The sequence below is a fragment of the Apis cerana genome, linkage group LG16 (assembly GCF_029169275.1).
Source record: "Apis cerana isolate GH-2021 linkage group LG16, AcerK_1.0, whole genome shotgun sequence".
Classification (NCBI taxonomy): domain Eukaryota; kingdom Metazoa; phylum Arthropoda; class Insecta; order Hymenoptera; family Apidae; genus Apis; species Apis cerana.
Genome location: NC_083867.1, coordinates 1,681,243 through 1,708,396, shown reverse-complemented (window position 1 = coordinate 1,708,396; position 27,154 = coordinate 1,681,243). Strand labels below are relative to the sequence as shown.

The following is a 27,154-nucleotide window of genomic DNA, read 5'->3' as shown; positions in this document are numbered from 1 at the left end:
GAGGTATGAAATGGTTATGGAAATTTTTCATAGGTTAGGTTATTTATTATGTGAAACGTGCAATTTTTTTTTTAAAAAGATTTTCACATTATTTTAGTTTCGATAAGAACGGATAGAAAGATGATATTGGAAATAAAATTTTAATTTGAAAATTTTTTTTATCATAAAAATATACATATTTTGTTCATCAGTGTCAGGAAAATTTTCCATTAGTGTAATATGTATTGTTATTTAGTTAATTATCATTTTACGAAAAATTTTATAAAAATGATATGATATTGCATTATTAAAATTAGATTTATTTATTTTATAGAATCTCTTTTATAATGTGTCTTATAATACAATTATCAAATTATTAATTATTAAATTATTATGTACGAAATTATCTTTTTTTTGAAAGTTAATCAAGAATAGAATTGAAAATATGTAAATGATATTTGTCTTATTAAGAAAAATATTTTTATGTTTTTAAAAATAGATTTGAATATTTTTTTAAAAGTGTTTCTATAATTTAAAAAAATATTTAGCGTGAATTTATTGAAATCAAGGACGAAACTAATATTTTTAAATGTAAAACAAATTGTTATAATAAATATTAATAGTACAAAACTAATGGAGTTTTTTAAATGTTAAATATATACTTTTGGTTATAATTACAAATATAAAATATATTTTAATAATTATTTAATAATAATAATTTATGTCGTTATTATATAAGTAATAATTCTTATAGTAGATATATTAAATACTATATATAATTCTTGATCGAATTTCAAATAAATAATTTCGAAATAATAACTTAATCATGAACGCGTTTATTATTTATACAGATTCTTAATTAAAATATATATTTATTGTTCCAAAAGAATATTTTTTAAAAAAGTTTCCAATAATAAAATTTCGTTCCATAAAAATTACATATATATATAAACAAAATATAAAAATATATCATACTTGTATGATGGATACAGAATATATTCCTTTTGAAAGGCTAATACCAAACATAGACCAAAACAAACATAAAAGTATACACAAATATCGGTTGGAACTTAATTGCGTTAGAGAAGGAGACAGAGCGAGATAACTCTATCTCTGTCGCACTGCTACCTCTATCTCTTATAACGTAATAAATAACTCTCAATATTTTACATTTCTTTTGATCTCTCTCTCTCTCTCTTTTTTTTTGAATCAATTATATATCCAAAGATACATCACGAATACATTAACACACTGTAGACAAATTCAGTGGGGACCATTCAGAAGGTCGCTACAATGGCATTCAATATCCTCGGTCAGTCGACGACTTTGTGTAGCAGCTAACAAAATATATGTAGAAGAAATCAATGTGTTATTCACGTGAGAGCTATCGTTTTATATATATTGCTACAGAAATTACATGACCTAGAATAACGTTGCCAAAAAAGTGCCATTTGAGAGAAATATTTTAAAGATTATATATTTTAAGCGACATGATACTGGTATTTGCATAATTATTATTCATTCAGAGGTTGTTCTAGTTAGACATAGAAAGTAATTAAAAAATACGGAAATCAGAGACAACTATTAATAAAAAAACACGATAATCAAGTATTTAATATTCAGTTTGCGAATTTTATCAATCTTTAAATTAAATTCAAAGTTACTTGAAAATAAAACTTTGGAGAAAAAATGTGATATCAATTTTTTTTCTTTATTTTTTTTTTATGTAAAATCAACTCTTACATTGTAAATCAATTTATTAGTATTACAATGACTGTCCCAGTTTGTATTTAATAGTCAAAGAGAATTTAGAGTTTTCATTCATCTTTGAAAAAAATACATTCAAAGATATATTTTTTAATTTTCAGGAAGATATTCAATGATTGATCAAGTCCCCATGTTTAAAATGATATTGCATTTTGTATCGGTATATTTATTTATTGTATTGTATTATTACAAAAAAATTTTCTGCCAATTTTCTGAATATAAACACAATGATCAATAGGCTAATGATAATAATAAAGAAGTCTACAGAGACTGAAACATATTACAATGCAGGTATTAATTCAAAGGAAAGGTTTAAAACAGTTTACATATATTGAAACACATTGTAAAATTAGTGATGGATTTAAAACGATCTATAGATTAAAACATGTTACAGAAAGCTATGGATTTAAGACAGATAAAAACACATTGTGATATAGATATCAATTCAAACAATAGATTTAAAATGGTCTCGACACACTGAAATATGTTACGATACAGGCATCGATGGGTTTAACAACTGATGGGTTTAAAACGATTTATAGATATTGAAACACATTTTAAATGGGTTTGAGAATAGTGTATAGATATCAAAACATATTTCGATATAGAAAATGATGAATTTAAAGCAGTTTACAACGGTTTACAACGAAATGCCTTATAATGTATCAATATAATAATATTCTTCCTCAGATATTGAAACATTTTATGATAAAAGAAGTGATGGATTTAAAGCAATAATAAATATTGAAACACATTTCAGTATAAGAAGTGATTTTAAGCAATTTATAGATGTTGAAATACGTTCTGATGCTCTAATATCGACACAAGTGATGGGTTTAAAGTAGTCTATAGATATCGAAACATTTTGTGATAAAGGAAATGATTGGCTTATAAAGCGATATATAAGTATTGAAACATATTTCGATTTAGGAAGTAGGTTTAATGCATAAATTATTTAACATCGACAAGTGATGGATTAAAGCAGTGTACAAATATTGAATATTATTTTATTAAAAGAAAATGATGGATTTTAAAGCGGTTCACATTGAAATATATTGTGAAATGAATTACGTTCAAAGTATCAAGCGTTTAATCATTTAATGAATCTATAAATATTGAAATATATTGTGATCCATTGAAGCAATGGATCGATAGTTAATATCAATACTACAAGCATTGTACGAGGAATGATTGTAAACTCATTTCTTGACTATGTCGTTTTAAACGCATCGCTTAAATTACATCACGTTTTCAGTATTTGTTCACCGCTTTAAACCCATCACTTCCTTCATCGCGATATGTTTCAACATCTAAAGATTGCTTTAAATATTTGCATTACAATAAGTTTCAAAGTTTGTTTACTTAAAATCGCTATTCTAAATCTCACGAGAATTATTAGATCGCTTTTATAAAATCTCTCGCGATATATGAATCAGATAAGATGAGCAATCGGTAGATAATTTATCCTACGTTTAAACGTTCAAACGATTCAATTCTCGTAAAATTCAGAGTCGTGATTTCGATTTCGCAAATTCTCAATCGATCCATTGCCAACTTTTTTCGAAATAGTGATTCGAATCTCAACTTAGAAACGATTCGAAGTTTTCAAGATTATGGAGATTAAAATCACCTCGAATATAATTTATAACCTAGAAGTTTCGAAGATCTTCATAAATTTTGCTAGACTTGGAAATCTTTATAACTTTAAGAATTTTTTTATTTTTTATTTTTATATAATATTTCTTGTATATATAGTATTCAATTGTATTAAATTGAAAAGAATATCGAATAAAAAAATTATTAACAAAGTTTTACAATGTATGTAAAATCTTATTTGATTTAACTTTTTTTCTTTTATTCCTTTCTATATTCGATTTATTACACTCGATTTTATTACACGAGAAATGCTATTGAAACTCTCAAGTCTCCTCTTTCACGTGGCAATACTTGTAGTACAGATTTATAAGAGATATGCATGGGATAAAATATAAGAGATCTCTTTCAGATAGTAATACTTGCTCAATCAAATTTATATGATAAATTCTGATTATATTCAGAGTGTTAATATATTCGTGAAATACCTTTGGAGATATCTCTTTTTTAAAGACTAAAGCAAATACAAAAATATTGGTTAAGACTTTTTTTATTAAATTATAAACAATTTAAGTTTGCTTTATTTAATACTAGCGCCACCATTAGCTACCAGTATGTGCTTACATATTTATTTACATATTTATTTATGTCTTTCTTTAATTATTCATTTCAATATTTTTATTTTTCAAATATTAAAATTATTCTATAAGCACGAAACACGTTGTGTTCATTTTTGATGTGAAAATTATCAAAAATTATCAAATCTCCGAAAATGTTCTACGAATATATTGATATTTTGTATATGATTCGAAATATTTTAGATTTCATGACTGACCAATGTTAAAAACAAATAATTCATAAATCGCATTATAATTTTATTAAAGGAATAAAAAATCAAAACTGTGTATTAATATATTCGTGGAATATCTTTTTAAAGATTAAAACAAACATAAAAATGTCGATTAAGATTTATTAAGTTATAATATAATTTAAATTTAAATAAAATTAGATGGAAATAAAGTGATCTTTTTCATATTATCGTTTCTGCTTTATTTAATTTAATATTACTAATGATACGATGCATAATTATTAACTACTATTGTAAAATCTAATGTACTAACATTTACTTATTTATCTATGTATTTTTTTAATTATTTATTTTTACTTCTTCATATCTCAAATATAAAAATTTGTGCAATTTGTCAAATTTTTTTAATCTAGTTACACAACATATATTCATTTCTTTAAATATCGCTAATTTCTTTTGTATCCAATCTAAAGATTTCTTCAATTACTTTATCATCCAATTTACGATCCATTTCGTCCAAATTCTTATATTTCTCACCAAACACGAAAAAACTATATTTTTTTCTCATTCTTGACGCGCAAAATCGAACCTGAATCAACATCAATCAAAAGTGTTCCACGAATGTATTAACAATCTGTATATGGAATCGAAGCGATTCGAAGCGTTTCAGATCCCGTCACTAGAAGTTGTCGAAATGTAGAAACAAATGGCGGCATTCACACGATAGCTGCACGTGTCGGTTGTACGTTGAACAAGGAACAGTGCTGCGAAATTAGATACTGGATGAGAATATCTGTTGATCGAATACATATGTGAATCGTTGTGTGGAAGATTGGTTGTATCGTTGCATATATACGTGAAATCCCTTGTGAAACATCTCTTTAAAGAGAATGTCGTGGGAAATAGGTTCTTCACGCCTTCACTGTGATTTACGTATGATCAAAGTTACTGGATAAAATACTGTGAACTGCGCAATAACGGACCAATTGGAATCGATTGTTTTCTAATGGATAGGAATTAAAGGGATCGGTTTCTGAAGAATGGACGAATATACAGGGTGTTCTCAAAAGAAAGCAGAAATTCAGAAATTTGGAAAAAAGTTCTTTGCGCCGTGATTTATATGAATATTTTGAAATGCACTAAAGTGGAAACTTTTTATTATTAATTCGTCGAATAATGGACGAATATAAGGTGTTAAAAAAATGATTTAGAGATTTATTACATCGATTGTGATTAAAAAAATTTTGTTTATTATCATTATTGATTTGTTATTAACTTTTTAGATATTTATCAGAAGATGTTCCGTTCTATTTCCGTTCTATTTTCGTCACGCATGTTTGGCATATTTTTTCAGAAAAATTGTCTCAAAAATTCCAGCTTAAAATGAATAAGTTGAAAAAGCTACGTTATTGACTTTATTTTAGTTTTTTTATTCAGTAATAGATATATATTTATTCTGCGTGCCATATTTTTTTTTAATACTTTGTAAAATCAATTATTTTTATAAGAATTAACGACAAAGAGAAATTCTCGAATTAAAACAATAAATAAATAAAAATTTCACTTTTATTGAAGTGATGGACAGAAAATAAAGGTTTCATGATGGAACGAATATTGAATTTTGGATGAATGTCGAAGTATTTTCTTGCCAAAAAAAATGTAAATATTTGATGAATATATGAAGATGAATAAATAATAGAGATTTTTCATTGTATACAGATGCTAAAAAATAGAAGATCTTTATCTTTAGTCATAAAAATTTTGTTTTTATTTAAATATTTTAAAAAATATTGAAGCAAAGTGAATTTTTATTATATATTCGATTTATATTATATTATATATATATTATATTTTTATATTATATTATATATTCGAAACGCTTGATAAATTTATGTTATGATAACTATAATAACACTTTTTAAAATGAAATTTAACGTGAATTTGATATTTCGTTAATTTTATAATATAATTTAAAAATTATTTTTTATTATTAATGAATGAACAATCAAGCATTTATTTTTTTAGATAAAAATTCACGTATGATTGCTGTTTGATGGATAGATGGATGTTGTTAACAAAGCGTCGCTGTATTTTATTGTATTTCTATGATGATTCATAATAATATATTGTCGTTTTAATTTTATATATGTGATATTATATTTGAAATATATGAAATATATGCTTATGAATATATATGCATTTACAAAATATCAAAAATAATTGATAAATTCTAAAAAGCATATGAATATTGTTATGTATTTTTCAGACACACTATATATATATATATATGTATAGTTGAGACATGAATGATTAATATACAACAATATAAATTATTATTATTAAAACGATTTTTTATATAAATTTTTAATTTTGAAAATATATATTTAATAACATCTAATTTGATTTTTAAATTTTTTAAATAATTAAAAATCTGGAATTTAGATGTTTAAATCTGAAAAAAAATATTTAAAATGGGAAAAATATTTATGAAAACTTTCAGAAACTGAGAAAATATATTATGAAGTAATGAAAAACGTTAAATAGTCAAAATGATAAAATTAATAATAAAGTAAATAAAGTAAATATATATATTTTTTCACATAGAAATAAAATGGGATATTATTTAAAATCATGTATAAGTTTTGCTTTAATTTTAAAATCTTTATTTTTTTCCATTAATATTAATTTTTTACATTTACTGTAACTTATAAAAATCACAAATAAAACAATTGTTATCATTCTTAATATTTTTACAAATTTTAATTTCAATAATTTTTTAAATTATTATCCAATCATCTTTTGATTTTTTTTTCTTTTGAATGCATACATAATAATTCATAAATAATTTAATTTTTGTTTTTCCTATCTTATAGTCTTGAAAAGTTTTTTTTTTAATATTTCCTTGCTAATTTTCTTTTCGAGTATCTCTGAAGTATGAAGTGAAGTGTGAATAGCAGCATTTTTTCGCTTCTTTAATTCCGCTTTTCATTACTTCCTTTCATTATTTTGTTCTTGGAGAATTGGCTTCGATAATTTTGATAAAACTAAAAAAAAAAGTTTGATTTCATTGTTTTTGAAGATTGAAGGTTTTCCACAAGTAGGTCAGAAAAAAAATTGAATTACACGATTATATTTGATATCTTATGCTTATCATTATTCAGGAGATTTCAAAAATTTATATAAATCAACGGAAAAATATGCGAAATGTTATGATAAACATAATTGACAAAAAAAAATTTGATGAAAAATTATATACAGATTTGAATTTTTAAAAAAACAAATTTGATTAATATGGAGAAGATATTAGAAAATAGGAATAAAAAATGTATAATAGATTGATAGAGGAGAATGATGCAAATGAAAAAAAAAAGGAGAAAAAATAAAATGAAAATGAAAAGATGCGTGTGGAGATATGTTGATATAAGAATTAAAATTTACATATAAAAAAAATGTAAATCTATTCCATGAACGAAGGATCGAATACTATGAATACATAACCTATAAAATGTTGTAAACAAGTGATAGATAATATTTTCAAGAAAGATTAATTTTATTATTCTCGAATATACTGTATAAAAATTTTCAATGGATTATCAATATTATTTCATCTGCTCTTCTGAAATATTTCTCTATAAATTATTGTTATTGTATTACATATTTCGATAGATATATTAAAAAGCTATTGCAAATTAAATGAATATATATGTTAAAAATACAATTTATATACGTATATATTTGTTAGCTATTATCTATTATTATGTATTATCTTTCGTAAAAATTCTTTCATAAAAAAGAAATTTCCTAATTCTTTGCATAAAAATTCTGCAGAAATAAATATATATTCTATCAAATGAATTGTACAATTAATGAACAGTAGTACTTTTTAAGAAGATAAAGAAGAAAGAAAATTTTTTATTTCAATTTCTGGTATTTATTTCAAAGTTGAAACATCTTGTATTTTATTGAAACAAAACAAATTTGAATTGCATCAATTCATTCATTCAAATTCAACTATTCAATAAGTAGATTAGAAAGAAATAATTCTAACCTCTCGCTGTTACATCGAAGTCTCGAAACACTTTAGAAATATTAGAAAGAAATCGATTTCCCAAATAAGTGGCAAAATAAAGTAAGGTAGGGTCGACTAAGGTAATTGAAGTTTTCACGCGATTTCAGCAACTCCTGATTTCAATCGAACATTGATAACCCAGAGTGGCTACTGCTAAACTAGAAACTTTAGTAACTTTGTGTGGATACAGTAAATAGAGCAACAAGAAAGAGATTTCTAGATGTCACTAGAGTTCAAGCCTGCTTTCTCTGAGAACAGCAAAGTTTAGATATCGTGAGTTTCGACCTGAAATCGATTTCAATCGAGTTCTCCAACCGCAAAAACTTGACTTGGACCATTCGAATAACATGCAATCGATCAAAGTAATTTTCTTTTCCCTTTCGATACTCTTGCGGAAGGATTGGATTAAGATGACGGCTAGAAAGAAATAAATTGAAAAAATAAATGAATTGAAAACGATTATTGTTTAGGTTAGATTATTCTAAATTGATTCGTTTGTAATTAAAAATCAATTATAAATTTTTACTGACTACAATTATTAAATTAGAATTTAATAATTGAATGGAATTAATATTTTGTAATTTTATTTGGATTTAAAATTTGTGTCTATAAAACAGCATATTGAAGAAGAATATAAGATATAGTTTTATAAAAAATATTTAAACTTAAGATTATTTTTGCACGAATTATTTTAATTGCAAAGATATAGAATCTTATTATAATAATTTTTTCTTATTATTATTTTTTATATTTTTTTTTATCTTGTACTTGTAAAGATTATCTTGTACAAGATTTATCTTGTATTCTAAACGATTGAATAAATATCATTTATAATTCGATTTCTTTTGATAAATAGGAAATTATATTTGAAATGCTATTATTTTTATCATCAACAATCAGAATATTACTTGAAAAATATCATGATTTATTATTACTACCTCTTTTTGATTTCATTCAATATAAATTTAAATTATTAAAATTAAATTTAAATATAAATTGTAATTAAATAATAACATTTTTATATATTAACTTTTGTTTTGGTTTTTGATAATTATATATATAATTTATAAGATTCTTGGGATTTATTATTTTAATTTCTATATGGTGAATTGTTATAAGTGTTATATCATATATTTATTTGATAAAAAAATTAATTTTATTAATTAAAATTAAAAATAATAATAAATAATTCTATACTTATTTAAATTTATTAATTTTAATTCCATCCAATTTTATTTAAAGAAAATGATGAAAAAAAATGTAAAAAATATATTGTTGTGAATAATATATTAATAAATAGATATTTAATTAATTATTTATAAAATAAAATTATTAATAAGAAATCAATAATAAATTTTATTAATTAGATTGAATTTAATTTATTAATTTATTATTAATTTATTCTTAAATACAAATACAAATTAGATATACAATTAAAATGAATATTATTAATTCAATTGTCTCTTCAAGTTTATTATATATATACTTGAATAATTAATAATAAGAAATATCATTCTAATTTATAATAAGATTTATAGAAAGTTTATAGCATTGGAAATTTTTAATTTTATTAAAATATCTGGATCTTATTAGTAATATGAATATTTTAAGTAATCAATAATAATACTTATATATTCATATCTATTATTTTAACGATATATTTATTCTATATCTATATTATATATGTATATATCCATTCTTGTTATAAATATAGAATTCTTATATTCTTATATACTGAATAATGTCTTACAACAAATAAAAATTTAAAAAAAATATTTCTTTTCAATTTAAGAAATACAAATCATAATTTTACATGAATATTTTGATTAAAGTTAGTCAGTTAAGAATAATAAATTATTAATTATTAAAAACTGAATTTATTTAAATTTAAATAATTGACGTTAAATTTATTTTATATATTATATGATACATAAATATCATTATATTTATTAATCTTATTTATATAATTTCCAATTTTAATGAGATTTTTTTTTGAAAATTAAAACATACGAATGATCATTTTCTCAAATGATTTATTTCAATGATGTCTTCTGTCTATATTTCTTCATAGAATAACTCGAAAGTAATGATTGAATATTTTCTTTTAAATTTTGAAGAAACAAATGTATTTTCTTTCAAATTTAAAGACTTTTTGCATTTTACATTTAGAAAAGAAAGTGTCCATAAAATCTTGAACGATCGATCAATCTCATTCTTCACTTTTTTCACCGATTCTTGAATAATCTCTTTCGAAGCTTTAGATAGGTATGCTTAAAAAGCTTATCGTCTGAATGAATCGTCGAGCAAGAAAGAAAGAATGGAATTTAATAGTGGTACATTTTACACAGAAGCTTGAAGCATGAATCGATAGTTCGATCAATATTTCTTTCTTTACCGTCTCTTGAAAATTTAATCATCTCTCGTTTTTCATCTTTCAAATCGATTTTAATGATGTAAAGAACAATAGCTTCGAATCAATTATCCAGAGTGGAAATGAGATAGAAATTAGCGTTACTTTTTATTAATGGCGAAAATTTAATATTAAGAAGAAATTCAAATTAAAAATGTATGATGTTCAAAGAAACTTTTATTCATGAGATATTCATGGAAATTGAATAGTAATAAATTGTGAAATTATTAAATTGAAAATATTTATTTATTTTTTTTTAATAAAATTAGACATTTAATTTATGTCTCTGTGAATTAAAAATATTTCCTATATTACTTGATTTTTTTATAATAATTGTTGAATGATCTAAATATAAAAATAAGAAACTTCAATAAATTATAATCAAAATAATTTTACACGCAATATGAAAAAAATAAAACTAAGAGTATAACGAATAAGTGTAATTAATTTACATAACTATCTTTATTGAATACAAAAAAAAAGAAAAATTTTAGAAAAATTAACGAGCAACGTTTGTCACGAAGAAACAAGGATATATAAAAAAAAACAATGTAACACGTGTTAAAATAAATAAGTGTTAATGCGTCATTAATTAAAAATGGCAGCAGAAATTCCCTCAGAAATGAATATTTTATAACTGGTTCGGATTGCGAACCATTATCAAGAATAAAGCTTTGCAACTTTTAGAAATCTTTTAGAAATTCCTGCCTTTTCTGAGAATCACTTTTCTAAAATCCTATTGACGATTTCTTATTCGATCTGTGAATAATTCATTCCGAAGTGAACCAACCCCAATGGTAAGCTCACTAGAAAAAGGAATATCGTGAAGAATCGAAGGGATGGATTAACTTGCTGCTCTTTTATTCGGCTTTACGAGACAAATCCACTTCTCGTCTCGTGAACTGACTGACAAAGAACAGTATTGATGACAAAATTTTGCGGAATTTTCTTTTGCAGAATGGTATTCGATTGATAACGAAAATTTTAAATTTTATACTTCTTTTATGTACTTGATTAAAAAGGTATGTCATGTTACAGAAATGTAAATTAAAAATTCTCCAAGAGACTAATATGGCTTTTAAGAGAAATTAAGAAAGTATTCAAATTATTAATTATTATTATGCTAGTATTACTAATAATACTTACTAATAATAATTCATTATTATTATTCTTATTATTTATATTCAATCTGATATAATTTATTTTTATATAATTAATTTCAAACAAATGATTTCTTTAATCATTTCTTTTATATTCTTATATTCTTTCACAAAAATATAGTGTGAAATAACTTTTTATCTTGCAAAATTAAACTGTTTATAATTTAGTAAAGCCAAAAATCGCAAAATCTACATTGATTGAGTATTTTTTGCTCCTCTTGATAAATATTATTAAATTCTGTTAATTATATCATCCTTATTTTAATATTATCTACTTAAATTATACCTCAAAATAATAAAAAGATGACGCATCTATTCGTCATAATACAAAAAAATTGCTTTTTATGACAAATATAAAGTTGAATCATTTTTTTTTTTACGATACTGTATATAGAATAGTACATTTTTCGCGCGAAATACGCAGTCGAGAAACGAAACTTTACTTTGATCGTCAAAGCATCGAGTCGAATCAGTAATATGGTAAAATTTTCCATACGAAATTTTCTCTCGGGTTGTTTTCTTTTCCCGTATGCTATTTTGAACACGGTCTGTTTACGAAATGCGAACTGGATACGCGAGTCGCTTGAAATATCGACAAATCGTCAGTTCAATTTCTATGTGAATGTGATATTTCGCATCGATGCAATTTTAACAGAGGATTATTGCTCTATTTTATCGACGCGTATAAATGCTAATCAGAATTTTTTATTTTTTTCTCTTATTTTCTCATTTCTTCTTTTTTATTTTTATTCTTTTTTTGATTGATCGGTTGTAAACGAGACAAATGAATTAATATGAATATTTGTATAAATGCATATTATTTTATTAAACGAAGAAATAAAACTATAAGAAATTATGTTTTGTTATTATTTAATTATTATGTATCATACATAAGATATCTCGTGTGACTTTAACATTTTCATTTCATTATTGGTAGAGAAAAATGATTTGAAAATTAAATAGTGTTAGAAAAAATATTATAATATTACTACTTCTTTTTGTGAGTGGATATTGTAAAGAATATATGAAATTTGTTTTTTTGAATGAAATTATATATTTTTTAATAAACAAATATTAATTCATGTATGGTTAAAATTATTTGATGAATTATTGATTTAATTGATGTATAAAAAAAAAAAATAAAGAATTCAGAGCACAGCAACTTAATATTTCTTTTTTTCTCTCTCTCTCTGTCTTTTTCTTTCGCTTTTTAATTTTACTCTTACTCTCATTACAGTCGCATAGTTTACGTTTCTCTTACTCTCATCACAGTCACAATAATGCTTGTCTAAATTTAAGTAAATTAACGTTGAAATTCCATGGAGCAGGTAGTAACTTCCAAGAAATTGTCTCAAGTTCGAACTCCTAAACAAGAAAAGAAAATAAATATAATGAAAGTAAATAGAAAAAGAGACAGTTTATCGGTCAGTAATTAAGCAAGGTTAAAGTTACGTCATTGGAATTTAGGCAAGCATCGTGATCGTGGAGATAAAAATGGAAACAAAAACAAAAACGGTAGAAAAAGTTCAATATATTTAAAATTAAAAAGTAAAATAAAAAAAATACAAATAATTTATTATTGATATTTATAAATAAAATAATCATAAATAAAATCGCCAAAAATTTTTTTCCGTGAATTTCTCTTCGGTTCGAAAAAAAGTTTTAAAAGCAGGATGCTTTTAAGATTAAATCGAAAATTCGAATTCGAAGATTTAATAAGAAAGTCTCGGTGAGATTAGGTATAAGATAGCAATTCGATATCAACTTGAAAAGAAGAACACGGAAACCGTATTTCTAGTTTTCGTCAAACTTTCTTCTTCGATAACCTTCCGTTGTTTCCTCCTTACTTCATCCTCCGTCTCTGGAATTCAATTTCGTTACTTTTCCTTTCTTCCGTTCTGTGGATGAACATTCGCAAACACTGTTCATCTCTTTCCATCGAACTTTTCTCTCGGCATTGAATTGAAGTAACTTGATGCTCGATCTCACCGCAAATTCGATCCAATGTATTAAAAAACTTGAAAACGTGCCCGCCATTCATATATATTGCTCGTGTACATACATATATATTTGTTTTCATTGCGCGTGAAATCGATTTAACATATGACGTTATATACGTAAATATTATTTATTTGATACAACGTCTGTTATTATATTGCAAATATGATACATCTGAGAAATTATTTAGTGAAAGTATAAGCTTTGTTTTTCTTTTTTTTTTTTTTTAGTATTATAATAAAGTATCGATTATTCAAGTTAAAGTTGTGAGTATCGATTATCGATAACTTATCGATATCTTATTATATAATTTTGATATATCGATAATGTAAAATCATGATGTTAATTAAGAAAATTAATCATAATTGTAATTAATTCAATACTCATAAGATAAGATACTTTAAATTATGATTGAATTAGTGATTAATTTATTATCATATATTAATAATAATAATATATATTTTATGTAAAAATATGTATACTTATTTACATTATTTTGATATGTAAAACAAATTGCTTATTTACTTTAATATGCATCATTTATTAAACATTTTCATAATTTAAAAATAATATACCGTGTGTCTTTGATATATTTATTAATTATTGTTAGATATGAAAATAATTCATCACCAAAAATTGAAGATGAAAGCAATATATTATATCAGAGAAACATTTTCTTTTATCAATTATAATCGTTAACTAAATTAAAAAAAATTAAACTTTTTTAAACTAGATATTAACTATTTTTACTATTGCCAGATGGCATTCCAATCATTTATTGAATCCGTTATTAATCTATTAACCGATTGGTCGATAATATCAAGCATTTGCTATATCTGTATTATATGTGTATATTATGTATCATATAAAAATATTACTAGATCAGTCTCTGTGAAGATTATTTTCAACTCTTTTGTAAAGATTCGATCAATGATTATGATTATTATGATTACTTTCAATATCAATACTTTCAATAATAATGATTAAATAACAATTGATTCTGATTTTCGATTACTTTTCGCTTATCCATTGCATTATACTCTTGAAAATTTCTTTATAACTAGAAATAATATGCTTCATCGCTATTAATATATCAAATGGGTTCCAGCTTTCTATCTCCATATATCCATCAGTTTATACTTTCAGTAAAAGAAAAATAATAATATTTCATAAAACTTGTGCCCTATTTGGCCGCTTGCCGATCATTTTGCTGTTCTCAACAAGAGATGTAAATAAAAAAAAAAGATAGGGCAAGAATATAAACAGTTTCACCTTGACCATTTCAGTTGTTTGATTTATGAATTATTTATACTTTACGAATTGCTACGTGCTCATTTATATAAACCCTTTGTTCGTATAGAATATACGTGCACATTTTTATATTTGTTAATGTATCTTTTAAATTATTAAAATTATTTATAAAAAATATATAAAATAAAATTTTTTTTATTTTAATCTTAGATGTAAATAATTTTGCTATATGTATTTCTCTTTTTTAAATAATTTTAATTTTAATAAAATAAATTTAGGCATATAAATAATATTTTAATTTAGAAATTTTCAATGCAAATATATATATATATACAAATGTATCGTTTGTAATAAATTTTAAATGATTTGTTTATTCTAATGTTTCACTATTGTTTAACTAATATTTTTCCTCAGTCGCTTCTTATCTTAACGATATTATCGACATATCATTATATCGATATATATATCGATTAATCAATAATAATGGATTTCTACGATATTGTTTCACGAGACGATTTTTTTATATAAATTAGACAAAGATCAACAGATAATTTTTGCATACAATTTTTTTTTATTTACAAAATATCAAATAAATAAATTTTTAAAAATATTTATCAGAAAGAAAATTAGACAGTTCAGTTCGTGTATATCAAATTTAAAAAAATTGAAAATCAGTGGCATAGTTTATTTCCACCTCGTATCATTTACACTACATTTTTCACCAGGATTATTCCTATCGAATTCTTATCTCGTCCTCCTTACGAGTGTTTCGTGTTTTTCTTTTTATGCTGGATATTTCGCACGAATCGAACAAAACACGTAATGTAACGAAAACAAAAAGAAACGAAGAGAAGGAAAGAGAAAGAGTTCCTTTGACAGGAATTTTCTCGTAAATTGTATTTTGCGTTTCTTTGTTTGCCATCCTGTCCGACGGCGAAGGAATGCAAATTATACAACAGTGCCTTTTTTTAGAAGGTAGATGGTATGAATGAGGCATGTGTGATTATTTTTTTTTCATGTTTTAAACTAAAAGTTTCTCTAAATATTTTGTAAAATATTATCACTTTATATTTCGCAAGTACATTATGTTTTTTAATCTCTTTTAATAGTAATGCAATATGCACTAGAATTTTTATTTATGCGAACATCCGTTATATAAACGTTCTATTAATTATTATTAATTATTGTTAATTATCTAAATATTTTATTATAGACATGAATAATACATTTTCCATTAGAGTATGTAAACATACAAAGAATTTATTTTTTTTTTTTTTAGGAAAAGAATAAAATTCATTTATTAAAGCATGAAATAAAAGTAGTAATGAAAATGTCTTATTTTATTTCGAAGCATTTGTAGAATTTAAAAAAAAAGAATTTTCTAATTTTAAAAGTTTAAAACCCAAAAACAATATAATATCATAGAAATAATGATAGAATCATATAATTCTGAAGAAATTATATATATCCTATAAATTATAATTTATCCTAAACAAATTTGGAAAATAGATTTGATTTTTTTGAAAATGAAAATGTTCTATTATGCATATACTTATATATATATATATGATTTCTTATATATATATATATATATATATATATATAAATTAAAATAATTCTTTAATTTTCTTTTTTAAACAAAAATATCATTCATTTCTTCAACTTTTTCCTATTTGATGCTATCACTATTATGAGACTATGTACTCTGTAAATTGTCTCATAATCATAGATGTAATAGACTATGAATACAAGTTAAAATATACATACAAAATTAAATAAATAGAATTATAATAGAGATCTGTTTCTTACTTTAATATATATCAAATGTGATTATTTTAAGTAATTTTCAAATTATTTTGAAACTATTCAAGAAATAATTTATTTTTAAAATAATTATTTCATAAAATATCTCATATATGTATGTTATATATGTATGTATGTTTTAATTAATTAAATGATTTAATTAACATTGTAAATAAATTATTTAAATTATTTCCTATTATTAATTAATTTCTTAATATTGTATTATTGTTGACTAATGCTATTATTACTACGTTATACTATTGCTATACTATTATTCAATATCTTTTATACATCATATGTATTTTGTATATTTTTGTACAATTCCAATTTTTCATAAATTCATAAACTTCTTCATTTTCTAAATTATATTAAAAAATTGCATTTTTTAAACTTACTTGTTATAACTTGTTATAAATTTATTAATAATAAGTAAAATCATATACCATCAATTTCAAAAATTACGAATAATTCATAATCTTATTTCTCTTATTATGTTTTTTATCTGTAATAATATTTATCACGTTACTATACGTTTAATATGTGTGCTATTTGATTTTTGTAGATAAAAGTTCCCTCGTGTTTCAGCTTATTCTCGGATTTGAGAAGCCTGGCGGGCACGACCCTTATGAATCTCTTGGCAGCTCTCTTCATGGTTCAACTACTCTTCATAGTTGGAGTGGGTGGCGTTCAGGTAAGTTTCGACAGCTTTTTCCAAAGGAAGAATTCTTCCTCTTCTCCCTTTCTTTTAATTTTTGCTGCTTGTTAGATATAAATAGATCTATTCGAAAATTTAGCATTACATAAATGATTTTTTATGCAATTTTAGAATAATTTTTAAACGATATCAAATTTAAATTTTTAAATATCATGTATAGTTTATGAAATATTTTATACGAGAAGTAAATCGATTTATTTGTAGTAAAATGATTTATTTGTCATTTTATAAAATATTATTTGTATTTTTTTATTCAAATTAATTTTTATTAAATATATAATGTTTCAAATATTTATATATTATTAATGTGTATAATTATTATTATTATATTATATTATTACTAATTTATAAAAATAAAACTTATCAAAGTAATATTAATTAATTATTTATTCTGAATGTTTATCGAAAAATAAATTTTTCATCATATTAATTCTTCAATTACGCATTTGGCCAAATAAAAAACATAATATCGATTAAAAAAATATTATACATATTGAATAATGATTAACATTATTTGAAATAATTATTTTTTAATTATTATTTCAAGTAAATTTTGTCCAAAACTATTTTTGTCATATTAATTTAAATCGCGAATTATATTTTAATAAAAGAATATACCTAGCCATATCATCGTCTTTTTCTTAACACAACATAAAACTCTCGTGTAAATTGTAAAGAGGTTTTTACCCGTCACGCGTGTCAGGTTAATTAGCGCGGATTTACCGTCTCTCGGTAAAAAAGGGAAAAAAGAAATCGAACGAGAAAAGAAAACGGTTCGAGGCGATGGATAGATTACCGAGAGAGCACGAAGGTTTTTCTTTTAGCGAGATAAAAAAAAAAAAAAAGGACGTTTACACGTAACGTCCGAGAACTCAGTTGAAGGAAAAGTGAATAGAAATCGGGCAAATCGCAAAGGGAATGTCATTGCACGAGAAGAGAGGGAATTTTAAAAGCTGTTAAAAGCGGTCTCGCGAGTGCACGTAGCCTGGAATCATCGTAGTAATACTCTAGAGTCAAACAAAAGCTACGGAATTCTGTTCAACGTGTGACTTCTCAGCTGCTAAGCTCTCTAATGAAAACAGCACCGCAAAGGACATACAACTTTTTCCAGAAACAACTAGTATACGCCTCTCTGTTTCTTTTGCTTTATCGCAAAAATATTTCTCTCTTTCGGTTGAAAAAACATAGCCACGTCATTAGGGGAGTAGTAGCATGTAGCATAAAAGAGGTTGGTAGTTTGATGATATCTCGAGTTAGTGTTGGTGTAGATATGTGTGTATGTATGTATCTATTACACTTATACTTATTTTTTGTTGCTTACCTCTAGCTTCGTAATTGTAAATATATGTATACCATTGTTTCTAGACCAGAGTTCATAAAATGTTTTTGTTTCTTTTAAATCTAAGAGTTTTTGAATGTGAAGAAATAAAATGTTGGGATTATTAATGCAAAAGGTAGGAAAAAGATGTTTAATCTATATATATATATAGATAATATACATAAATAATATACAGATAATAGTGAAATCTTTAAAAATACCAGTAACTATTGGTAGCCAATTTATTATTTTTTTTACTTTTTAAATATTCGAATTATTAAATTTTTTTGCATAAAAAATAATTAAAATTAAAATATATATATTTTGTTAATTCTTAAAATTGATTTGAACTAAATGTTTGTCATAGTGTTATAATAATTAAAATAAAAATTATAATGAACTTTTATGGCAACCATTGTTTTTTATTAATGTTTCTTTATTTATGAATTCTTCTGTTCTACTGAATCTCTGTTTCTAAGACTTGGTATACATGTACACAATACATGTATAAGTTATATTTAATGTAGATTAATAAAGTCGTTAATTTATCATTATATTAGAGAGCATTTAATATCCAATTAAAGAATTTAATCTCTTGATTTATATAAAATATTCTGATTTATACAGAATATTCTGAAGCTCACGTTTAACAAATGAGATATTTTAAAGTTTATAACAAAATGAAAATAAATTAATTTTAATTGAAAAATTATCAATTTATGAGAATCCAAAATCGTTCAATCAAATTGAATCGAAAATTTTTTCAGGATCAAATTTGTTTCCTGAAAATAACTCACATATTGAAAAATGTGAGAGAGAGATTCTTTAAAATATCGAGAATTTCAAGAAATTTGAACTACATTTCAAAATCAGATTTCTGTTAGATCGAAATAAATAGATTTTTTTTTCATTTTTAGAAAAATTTTATTCAAATTTTTCATTTTATAACATCAATATTTTCAAAATATAGATGTGAAATTTTTGAAAAGGAAACATTATAATGAAAAGGAGCATTATTTAAATTAAATATTTAAATTAAAAAATTATTTAAAAAATGGAACTTATATGGAATAGATATTTTATATATTTTATTTAATAAAAATATTAGAAATATATGTAAACAAATTATCTTAAAATATTTATTAAAAAAGATTTCATAAAATAAACAAAATTATTAGATACTAATTTTATTTAACAATATATCATATCATTAATATGTTTATGATAGATATGATGTAATATTATTAATATTATTATTAATAATATTATTCATTGTCATTCAATAAAAGTACATTTACATTTAATTAAAATTATATTAAATTACATAAATAAAATTACATTTAATTAAATAAATATATTTAGTTATCAATATATTTAATTATATATGTATTCAACATTTGTTATAATAATAAAAGACATTTTAATATATATAAATAATATTTGTTTTTGTAAATAAATCTTTATAAATTATTTCAAAATGTTTATTAGAAAATAAAATAAAATTCTGTAAGATAAATAAAATTATCAAATTATTAAAAAATAAATAATTTTATTTAACAATAAAATATCATAATACATTAATAAGAAACATTATAATTATTAAAAAAAAATTATTAGAAAAAAATTATTATTTAATATTTTTGTTTATTCTTAAATAATATTTAAGAATATTTTAATATTTTATTTATTTTAATATTTTATTTATGATAATGGAGAAACTTTTTTAATATAAATGGATAAAATATTTCTGTAAAAAAAAAATTCTTATTTTTACATTTCATAAATTTTTATAAAACTAAAACATTATTTTTAAGAAATTTTTTTTATCTGTTCTTCATCAAAACTTGTAATGTGAAAACTTTTTTAAAAAAAATTTCATGGTCCATGTTATAAATAAAATCTTGATTGCCATTTTAATATAAGCCATGGAATGTCATGAATCCAGAGATTTTAATTAATATTCCTAGATGGAAAAGAAAAAAAATTATATCGTAGTAATATTATATTACACAAAATATTATACTATTTTTAAAATTAAAGTAGTTAAAACTAGTATAATAAATTACAATTTAAATAATATACACATATAATTTAAATAATATAAAAATATCCTTTTTATTCTAAACAAATAGAATTTTAAGTTTACAAACAAAAAATTGTAAATCATTTATGAAAATTATTTATATTATTCATATAATTTATAAATAATAAGTAAATATTTAAGACAAGAATAGTTTTTTTTAATTTTTTTATATCTTTTGATTTCAATATTATGTTGATTTTAATTTATTATTAATAAAATATGAAATTCCATAATATAATTTCATTTTCTGTTAATTGGACTTACATTATGATGATTATATTATTTTTATAGCTAATTTTTCCCGATTATCTTCTGTTTCCTGCCAATCTTTATATCCTAACATTCCTAATCAGATAGATACCAATTCTTACACTGAATGAATTTTTCTATTAATTTCGAGAATATGATAAGATTACAAGATTTGAAACAAATTAAAAATAATTATTATTTCACAAGTATTTTTAATTTATATATTTATCTATAACATCGTTTTTCGTATTTGTTTTTAAATATCGATGAATTTATAATATAAAAGTAAAGAAAATAGAAATTACAATATATATATATATATACTTAATTATATATACTTAATAACATAATTAAAATATGAATTAAAGACAAATAAATATAAAAGGTATATTTAAAAATTTATTAAACTATCTTCATATTAAATCTGATTAAAATTAGAAATAAACTTTTCTCATTAATAAAAAATAATTATACAATTTTAATTTTAACTTTTTCGTTCCATCTTAAATTATATACATATTTATGCTGTCTTTTAATTAAAATTAAATCCTATCTATTTTAAAATTGAAAAATCTGAGAAATTTAATTTCAAAAAATTAAATTTTATTTAATTTAAAATTTTGTCATTTTCTTTTTCATCTTTTTTTAACCTCTTCATATTGTAAGATTAAAGACATCGTTACAATTACTTTCAAAGCAATGATGGTCAAGTAAAATATTAGAAATGCTTCAAATTTTTTGCTTTCATTATTAAAAAATTCTATTGAAGAGTTCTTCGATAAATTTTATTTATTTATTTTTTATACTTAGAATAATTCTAATTTAAAAGAACTAAATATATGTAAAAATGAATTAGATTTTATTATTTCTAAATACCTTTAAGAATTTAAAAAACATTTTTCAAATTTCCTTTCCAATTTGGTGTTACTTGCACTTACTTCTACTTGCACTACATTCCACGATTCTTTAGCTTTCGCCTCCGTTAAAACTTCTATTCTTTCGAATGCCGAACACGGCAAACGATCCCAGATCCAATCGAGATTCGAGGCAAAAGTTGACCCGAATCTAACTCGAAGCTAATGCAAACGAAATTCGTTGAATTTAATCCGAGCAAGCAAAGCGGATTTACCACGTTCGTTCGGAATCACATTTTCGAACGAGAATTCTCAAGCAGCATCGTAATTATTTCACTGAATGTAGAGTGAACATCGAAGTCGTGTTGTAAATATATCGGATAAAAAAAAAGATTATTGAAAACTGGGGATTTTCATGCAAATACAAATATTTTTCTTGCGTGTGTTTTGTTGCATATTTTGCATAAACAACATAAATGAGTGCGTTCCATATTTTTTATAGAAAAAATTAGAAGAAATATCGATACGATGATAAAAAAATAAATATACAAGATATTAAATATTCGTGAAACAGTTTTAAAGGAAAATTAAATAATTGGATAACTGGATAATTTCAATCTTGACATCAAAAATGAACAAAATATGTTTTTATATGTTTATAGAAAAAAAAATAATTTTAATACTTAAAATATGAAAAAATAAAGAATAATAAATGATTAAAGAAATAAATAAGTAAATATGTATATATTTATATACAAGTATATTAATAAGTTAATGGTTACATAGCGCTAATGTCGCATCATGGTATTAAGTTACAATTTGTGTTTACGTTTAAAGAATGATGAAACAAGATGAAGACAGTAAAACAACGAAGATGAAGTTATTTTATATTTTTGCTTATTAACTTAAATAACCTTCAAGCAATATTTTTGTATATTTTATATTTGTTTCATTCTCTAGAATTAATTTTCATAAAAAATTTTATGAATATTTTAATATCCTTATATATTTCATTACATTTTATGAAGCATTATAAATTCATTTTCATGATCCCTTAATTTAATCATATATTGTTTGTTTATATCTTAAGTAATATAACATATATGGATATTTTTTATATATTAATTGAATATTTTTAACAGCACAAAAAAACTATAAAGTAAAATCCAAATCTTGTCTAACAATGTCAATGAATTGGTTTATTCATCTATTGTAATGATTTTATTAATAAAAAAGTTATAAAATTAATTTTAGATGATTTATGACATTTTAAAAAATTTGTCCATCAAATTTTCATTTTACCATTTAAAATATTACTATGGAAGACAATTTTTGTTTATTATTAAAAGTCATAAATTTTGTTCTTATATTTCAATGTTGTTAATATGTAATAGTATTTGTCGCAGTGAAAAATCAATTTTTATGAAAATGAGGAATGGCCGTTTTTCTTGTATAATTGCTATCAATTGATCCAATTAAGCATAATATTTTTTACCATTATCCGTATGATAAAAATTCATAACAAAGCACTCCTTTGTAATTCCAAACAGACAACAAAATCTTTTTAATCGTCCTCGCAAACGAACTTGTTATACAATCTAATTGTAATGTGAAAGCTTCCTTTTAACGTTGTGTGTCTGGTGTATTTCTTTTTTATCTTTGCTCGTATAATACATGAAAAATATATTTTTATAATTTATTCGTTGTAATTATACATTTAAATTAATTTATTAAAAATTATGGATAAAAATTTTAATAGAATATCCTATTTCAATAATCTCATCTTTTGTTACAATTCAATTTATATTATTAATGAAATTTTACAATATTATTTTGATAATATTAATAAATTTTGTTTCATATTTTTATACATAATTTAATTTTTACAAATTATGTTTTATTTAATGTTCTTAAAATTAATCAAATTGATAAAAAAAATATTAACTTACCAAAATTTTCTTGCACAATTCAGATTTATATTATTAAAGTTTTGTAAATTATTCTAATAATAGTAACAAATTAAGTTTAAATTTTAATTTCAAATCATCTAATTGTATTATTGAATGTACTTAAAATTAATAAAAAAAAATTATAAATTGAAATTTATAACTTATCAAATTACAACAAATATTATTAATTGTAAATTATTGTGTAAGAAAATCCAAAATTTAGTTTTCAAGAAATTTTTTTTTTATTGAAATGAAATTACTATTTAAGGTTACAAATAATTTTACTTCTCTAATTTTGTTTCTTTTTGTTTTAATACTGAAATATGATATAAATTATGATATAATTGAAAATTGAAGTAAATCCATTTTTTTTTAGGCACAGTGAATTAAAAAATGTAGGAAAGTGAAATTATTAATATCCTACTTCATATTTAAATAATTACAAATTACAAACTTAATTATCATAAATATTTAATTTTAATCATTTTGTACTTTACAATAACTGAAATAATTTTATTTTTACGTATTTTATTAAAATGAAATTTTTATATATTTTTTTTTTATTTTAAAAATATAGTATCTTAATCTTTTACTTTAAAAAATATGTATATCTTAAAAAAATTAAATTAAAATATATGAAATTTAATCAAAAGGAAATCAGGTTATATTTATAAAAATTTTATCAACTGATTTAAATTTGATTTCTGTCTTAATAATCCTTTTCTCATTAATACAGTGATTATGTGTTTAAATGATAAATCTTCATAATAAATAAATTCTTTATAATTTCAAATAGAATTTTTAATGTCAACACTTATTACATGACTTAATATATGTTTACAGTAAATTTTCTCTATTCTATTTCATTTTAACTTAATCACTGACTGGTATTATTGGTATTATTTCTGAAAAAAAAAATAATATAATCTTGCTAATATAAAAATTGAAATTAAAATAATAAATTATTAAATTTTTTAAATAAATAATGTATATTAAAATATATTAAAATTAATGAGATTGATAATAAAGGAAATATGAAGTATATATATTGAATGACATATTATAATTATAATAAAATCTCGATAACTAGAATCTCAAGTGTAGAACTGATATCTTCGAGTTATATAGATTTCGATTCATCGAAGTTTTATCAACTTTTATCTTTTCATAAAAGATGTCTAACAAAGGAAAATTTAACATAGAAAAATTATACAAGTATTAAAACTTTTTCAATTGCAAAGATTCAAGGAAAGAAAAATTCATGAAAATCTTTTATCTTTTGAGTAATTGGAGCAATTATAACAATTGAAAGAACAATATAAGAATGATCAATTATTGATAATTTGAAATTATAATTATTTTAAATTGTAAAGTCACTGATGATAAAAGTTATAGAGTTAAAATATAATATATGTAAATTAGTTGATTTATAAGAAATTTATATTTTGATTTACAAAGATTTTTATGGAATAAAAGAAAATGAACAAAATTATAATCTTAGTTACTTTCGAGCTTTAATTGTATTTATTATCATGAAAATAAAATCAAAATTTAAAGAAAATGAATTTTAATATTTCAATTTAACAATTTCTAATAAAAACGCATAAGAATATCACATTAAAATTTCGAATTAGAAGTTTGTTATTTAAAAACATACTTGTAAAACTCTGTTATTAAATAATATCAAAAAATATAATTAATTTCTATATTAATAATTAAACAATTATAATTTTTTCAATTATATCATTATTATAACGATATATGAAATGTAGAAAAAAGAAGTTGACAAATAAAACTGAATTGGTATTCCTTATATAATTTCAAAGAACTTTATGAAAATTTTCTTTTCAATTTTATCAATGAATTATTAACATTAATTTAATAATAAATTTTTTTTTATTAATAGACAAGATACATATATGATGTCGACTGATAGTGTTGGGTATATACCGCCTGCGAGTCATTGCATTTGACACATATTTATTCAAGTTTCAACTTATAGTATATAACGATCTTATAGTAAATGATTTATAATAAAATCCGATACTTTTACTTTTGTGTTTATTTTGATCTCTAGAATTGATTCAAAAATATATTAACTCATAAATATATTAACAGTTTGTATACTATTACTAATATACTCTAATGTAATCTTGTATAAAAAATAAAGCTGAATTGATTCAAAAATATATTAACTCATAAATATATTAACAGTTTGTATACTATTACTAATATACTCTAATATAGTCTTGTATAAAAAATAAAGCTGTTTTTTTGTTCCAAATCCTTCAATCTCCTAAACAAAATGTTACCAAATGCAAAATCGTAGTTTCTAATTTAACTAATTTTATGTCTAATAATCTAGTTACATTTCTATGTTAAGGAAACATCTCGTAAACCAATCAGCATTAAGAAATTTTTAGTTAATTCTCGGGAATATTATCGTTTATTACTCGATCGTGCAAACTAATGTCACGTCGATAAAAATCAACGTTCGAGAAGAACTCGGGTTTGACGATACGTGATCTCTTTTTTGCGAAAGGAAAGAATACTCGTGAGTATGAAAAAAATTGATTACAAATTTACAAAGATTTAATTACATGCGCACGATTTACGATATATTTTTTTCATAGACATTGAAAAAGTATATAATCCTCGGTCCACAAATTGAAAAGAGCGGAGATTAAAAAGAAAAAAAATTCCAATTATTCTTTTATCCGTACTTTGAATAACGAGCTCAGTCGGTATTAAACCGAAATGAAAATAATTGTAATTAAAAAATATTAACCATACTCGATTCAGAAAAGATAATTAGGTAGAGAAAAAAATAGAATAAAATGAAATACCAAAGATACTTTTTTTTTTTTTACTAACAGAAAATCAGAAAAAAAATATTAGAATATAAAGTTTAAAATGGATAATCAAAAAAAAAATTTTTTATTGCAAACAATATTTTCAATGGAAATAAGATTTTACCTATGGGATAAAATGGATATAATTATTTTAAAAATTTCTTTAAAAGAATAATTTAAAGAAAAATTTTAGAAAATAGGATACAATATAGAATACAATATAGAATACAATATAAATTGCATTATTAATAAGAAGTAATTTTTAACATTTGCTTAAAGCAAATTGTATATAAAAT

The 27,154-nt window shown here is 22.0% G+C and overlaps 1 protein-coding gene and 1 long non-coding RNA gene across 3 annotated transcripts in view; one reads left to right on the top strand and one right to left on the bottom strand.

The window, feature by feature from the left end:
• Positions 1-27,154, top strand: part of LOC108000367 (cadherin EGF LAG seven-pass G-type receptor 1) — a 144,139-nt gene that overhangs the window by 79,224 nt on the left and 37,761 nt on the right. For both annotated transcript variants that reach the window (XM_062086303.1, XM_062086305.1), the window contains exon 3: positions 17,424-17,529. In XM_062086303.1, the coding sequence (XP_061942287.1) occupies positions 17,424-17,529 (106 nt within the window). The remainder of the gene's footprint in view (positions 1-17,423; positions 17,530-27,154) is intronic.
• Positions 6,998-8,476, bottom strand: LOC114577843 (uncharacterized). Its single transcript, XR_003698204.2, has 2 exons — positions 8,196-8,476; positions 6,998-7,191 (listed from the first exon to the last, which is right to left on the bottom strand). It is a non-coding gene; the product is annotated as an uncharacterized LOC114577843 (long non-coding RNA).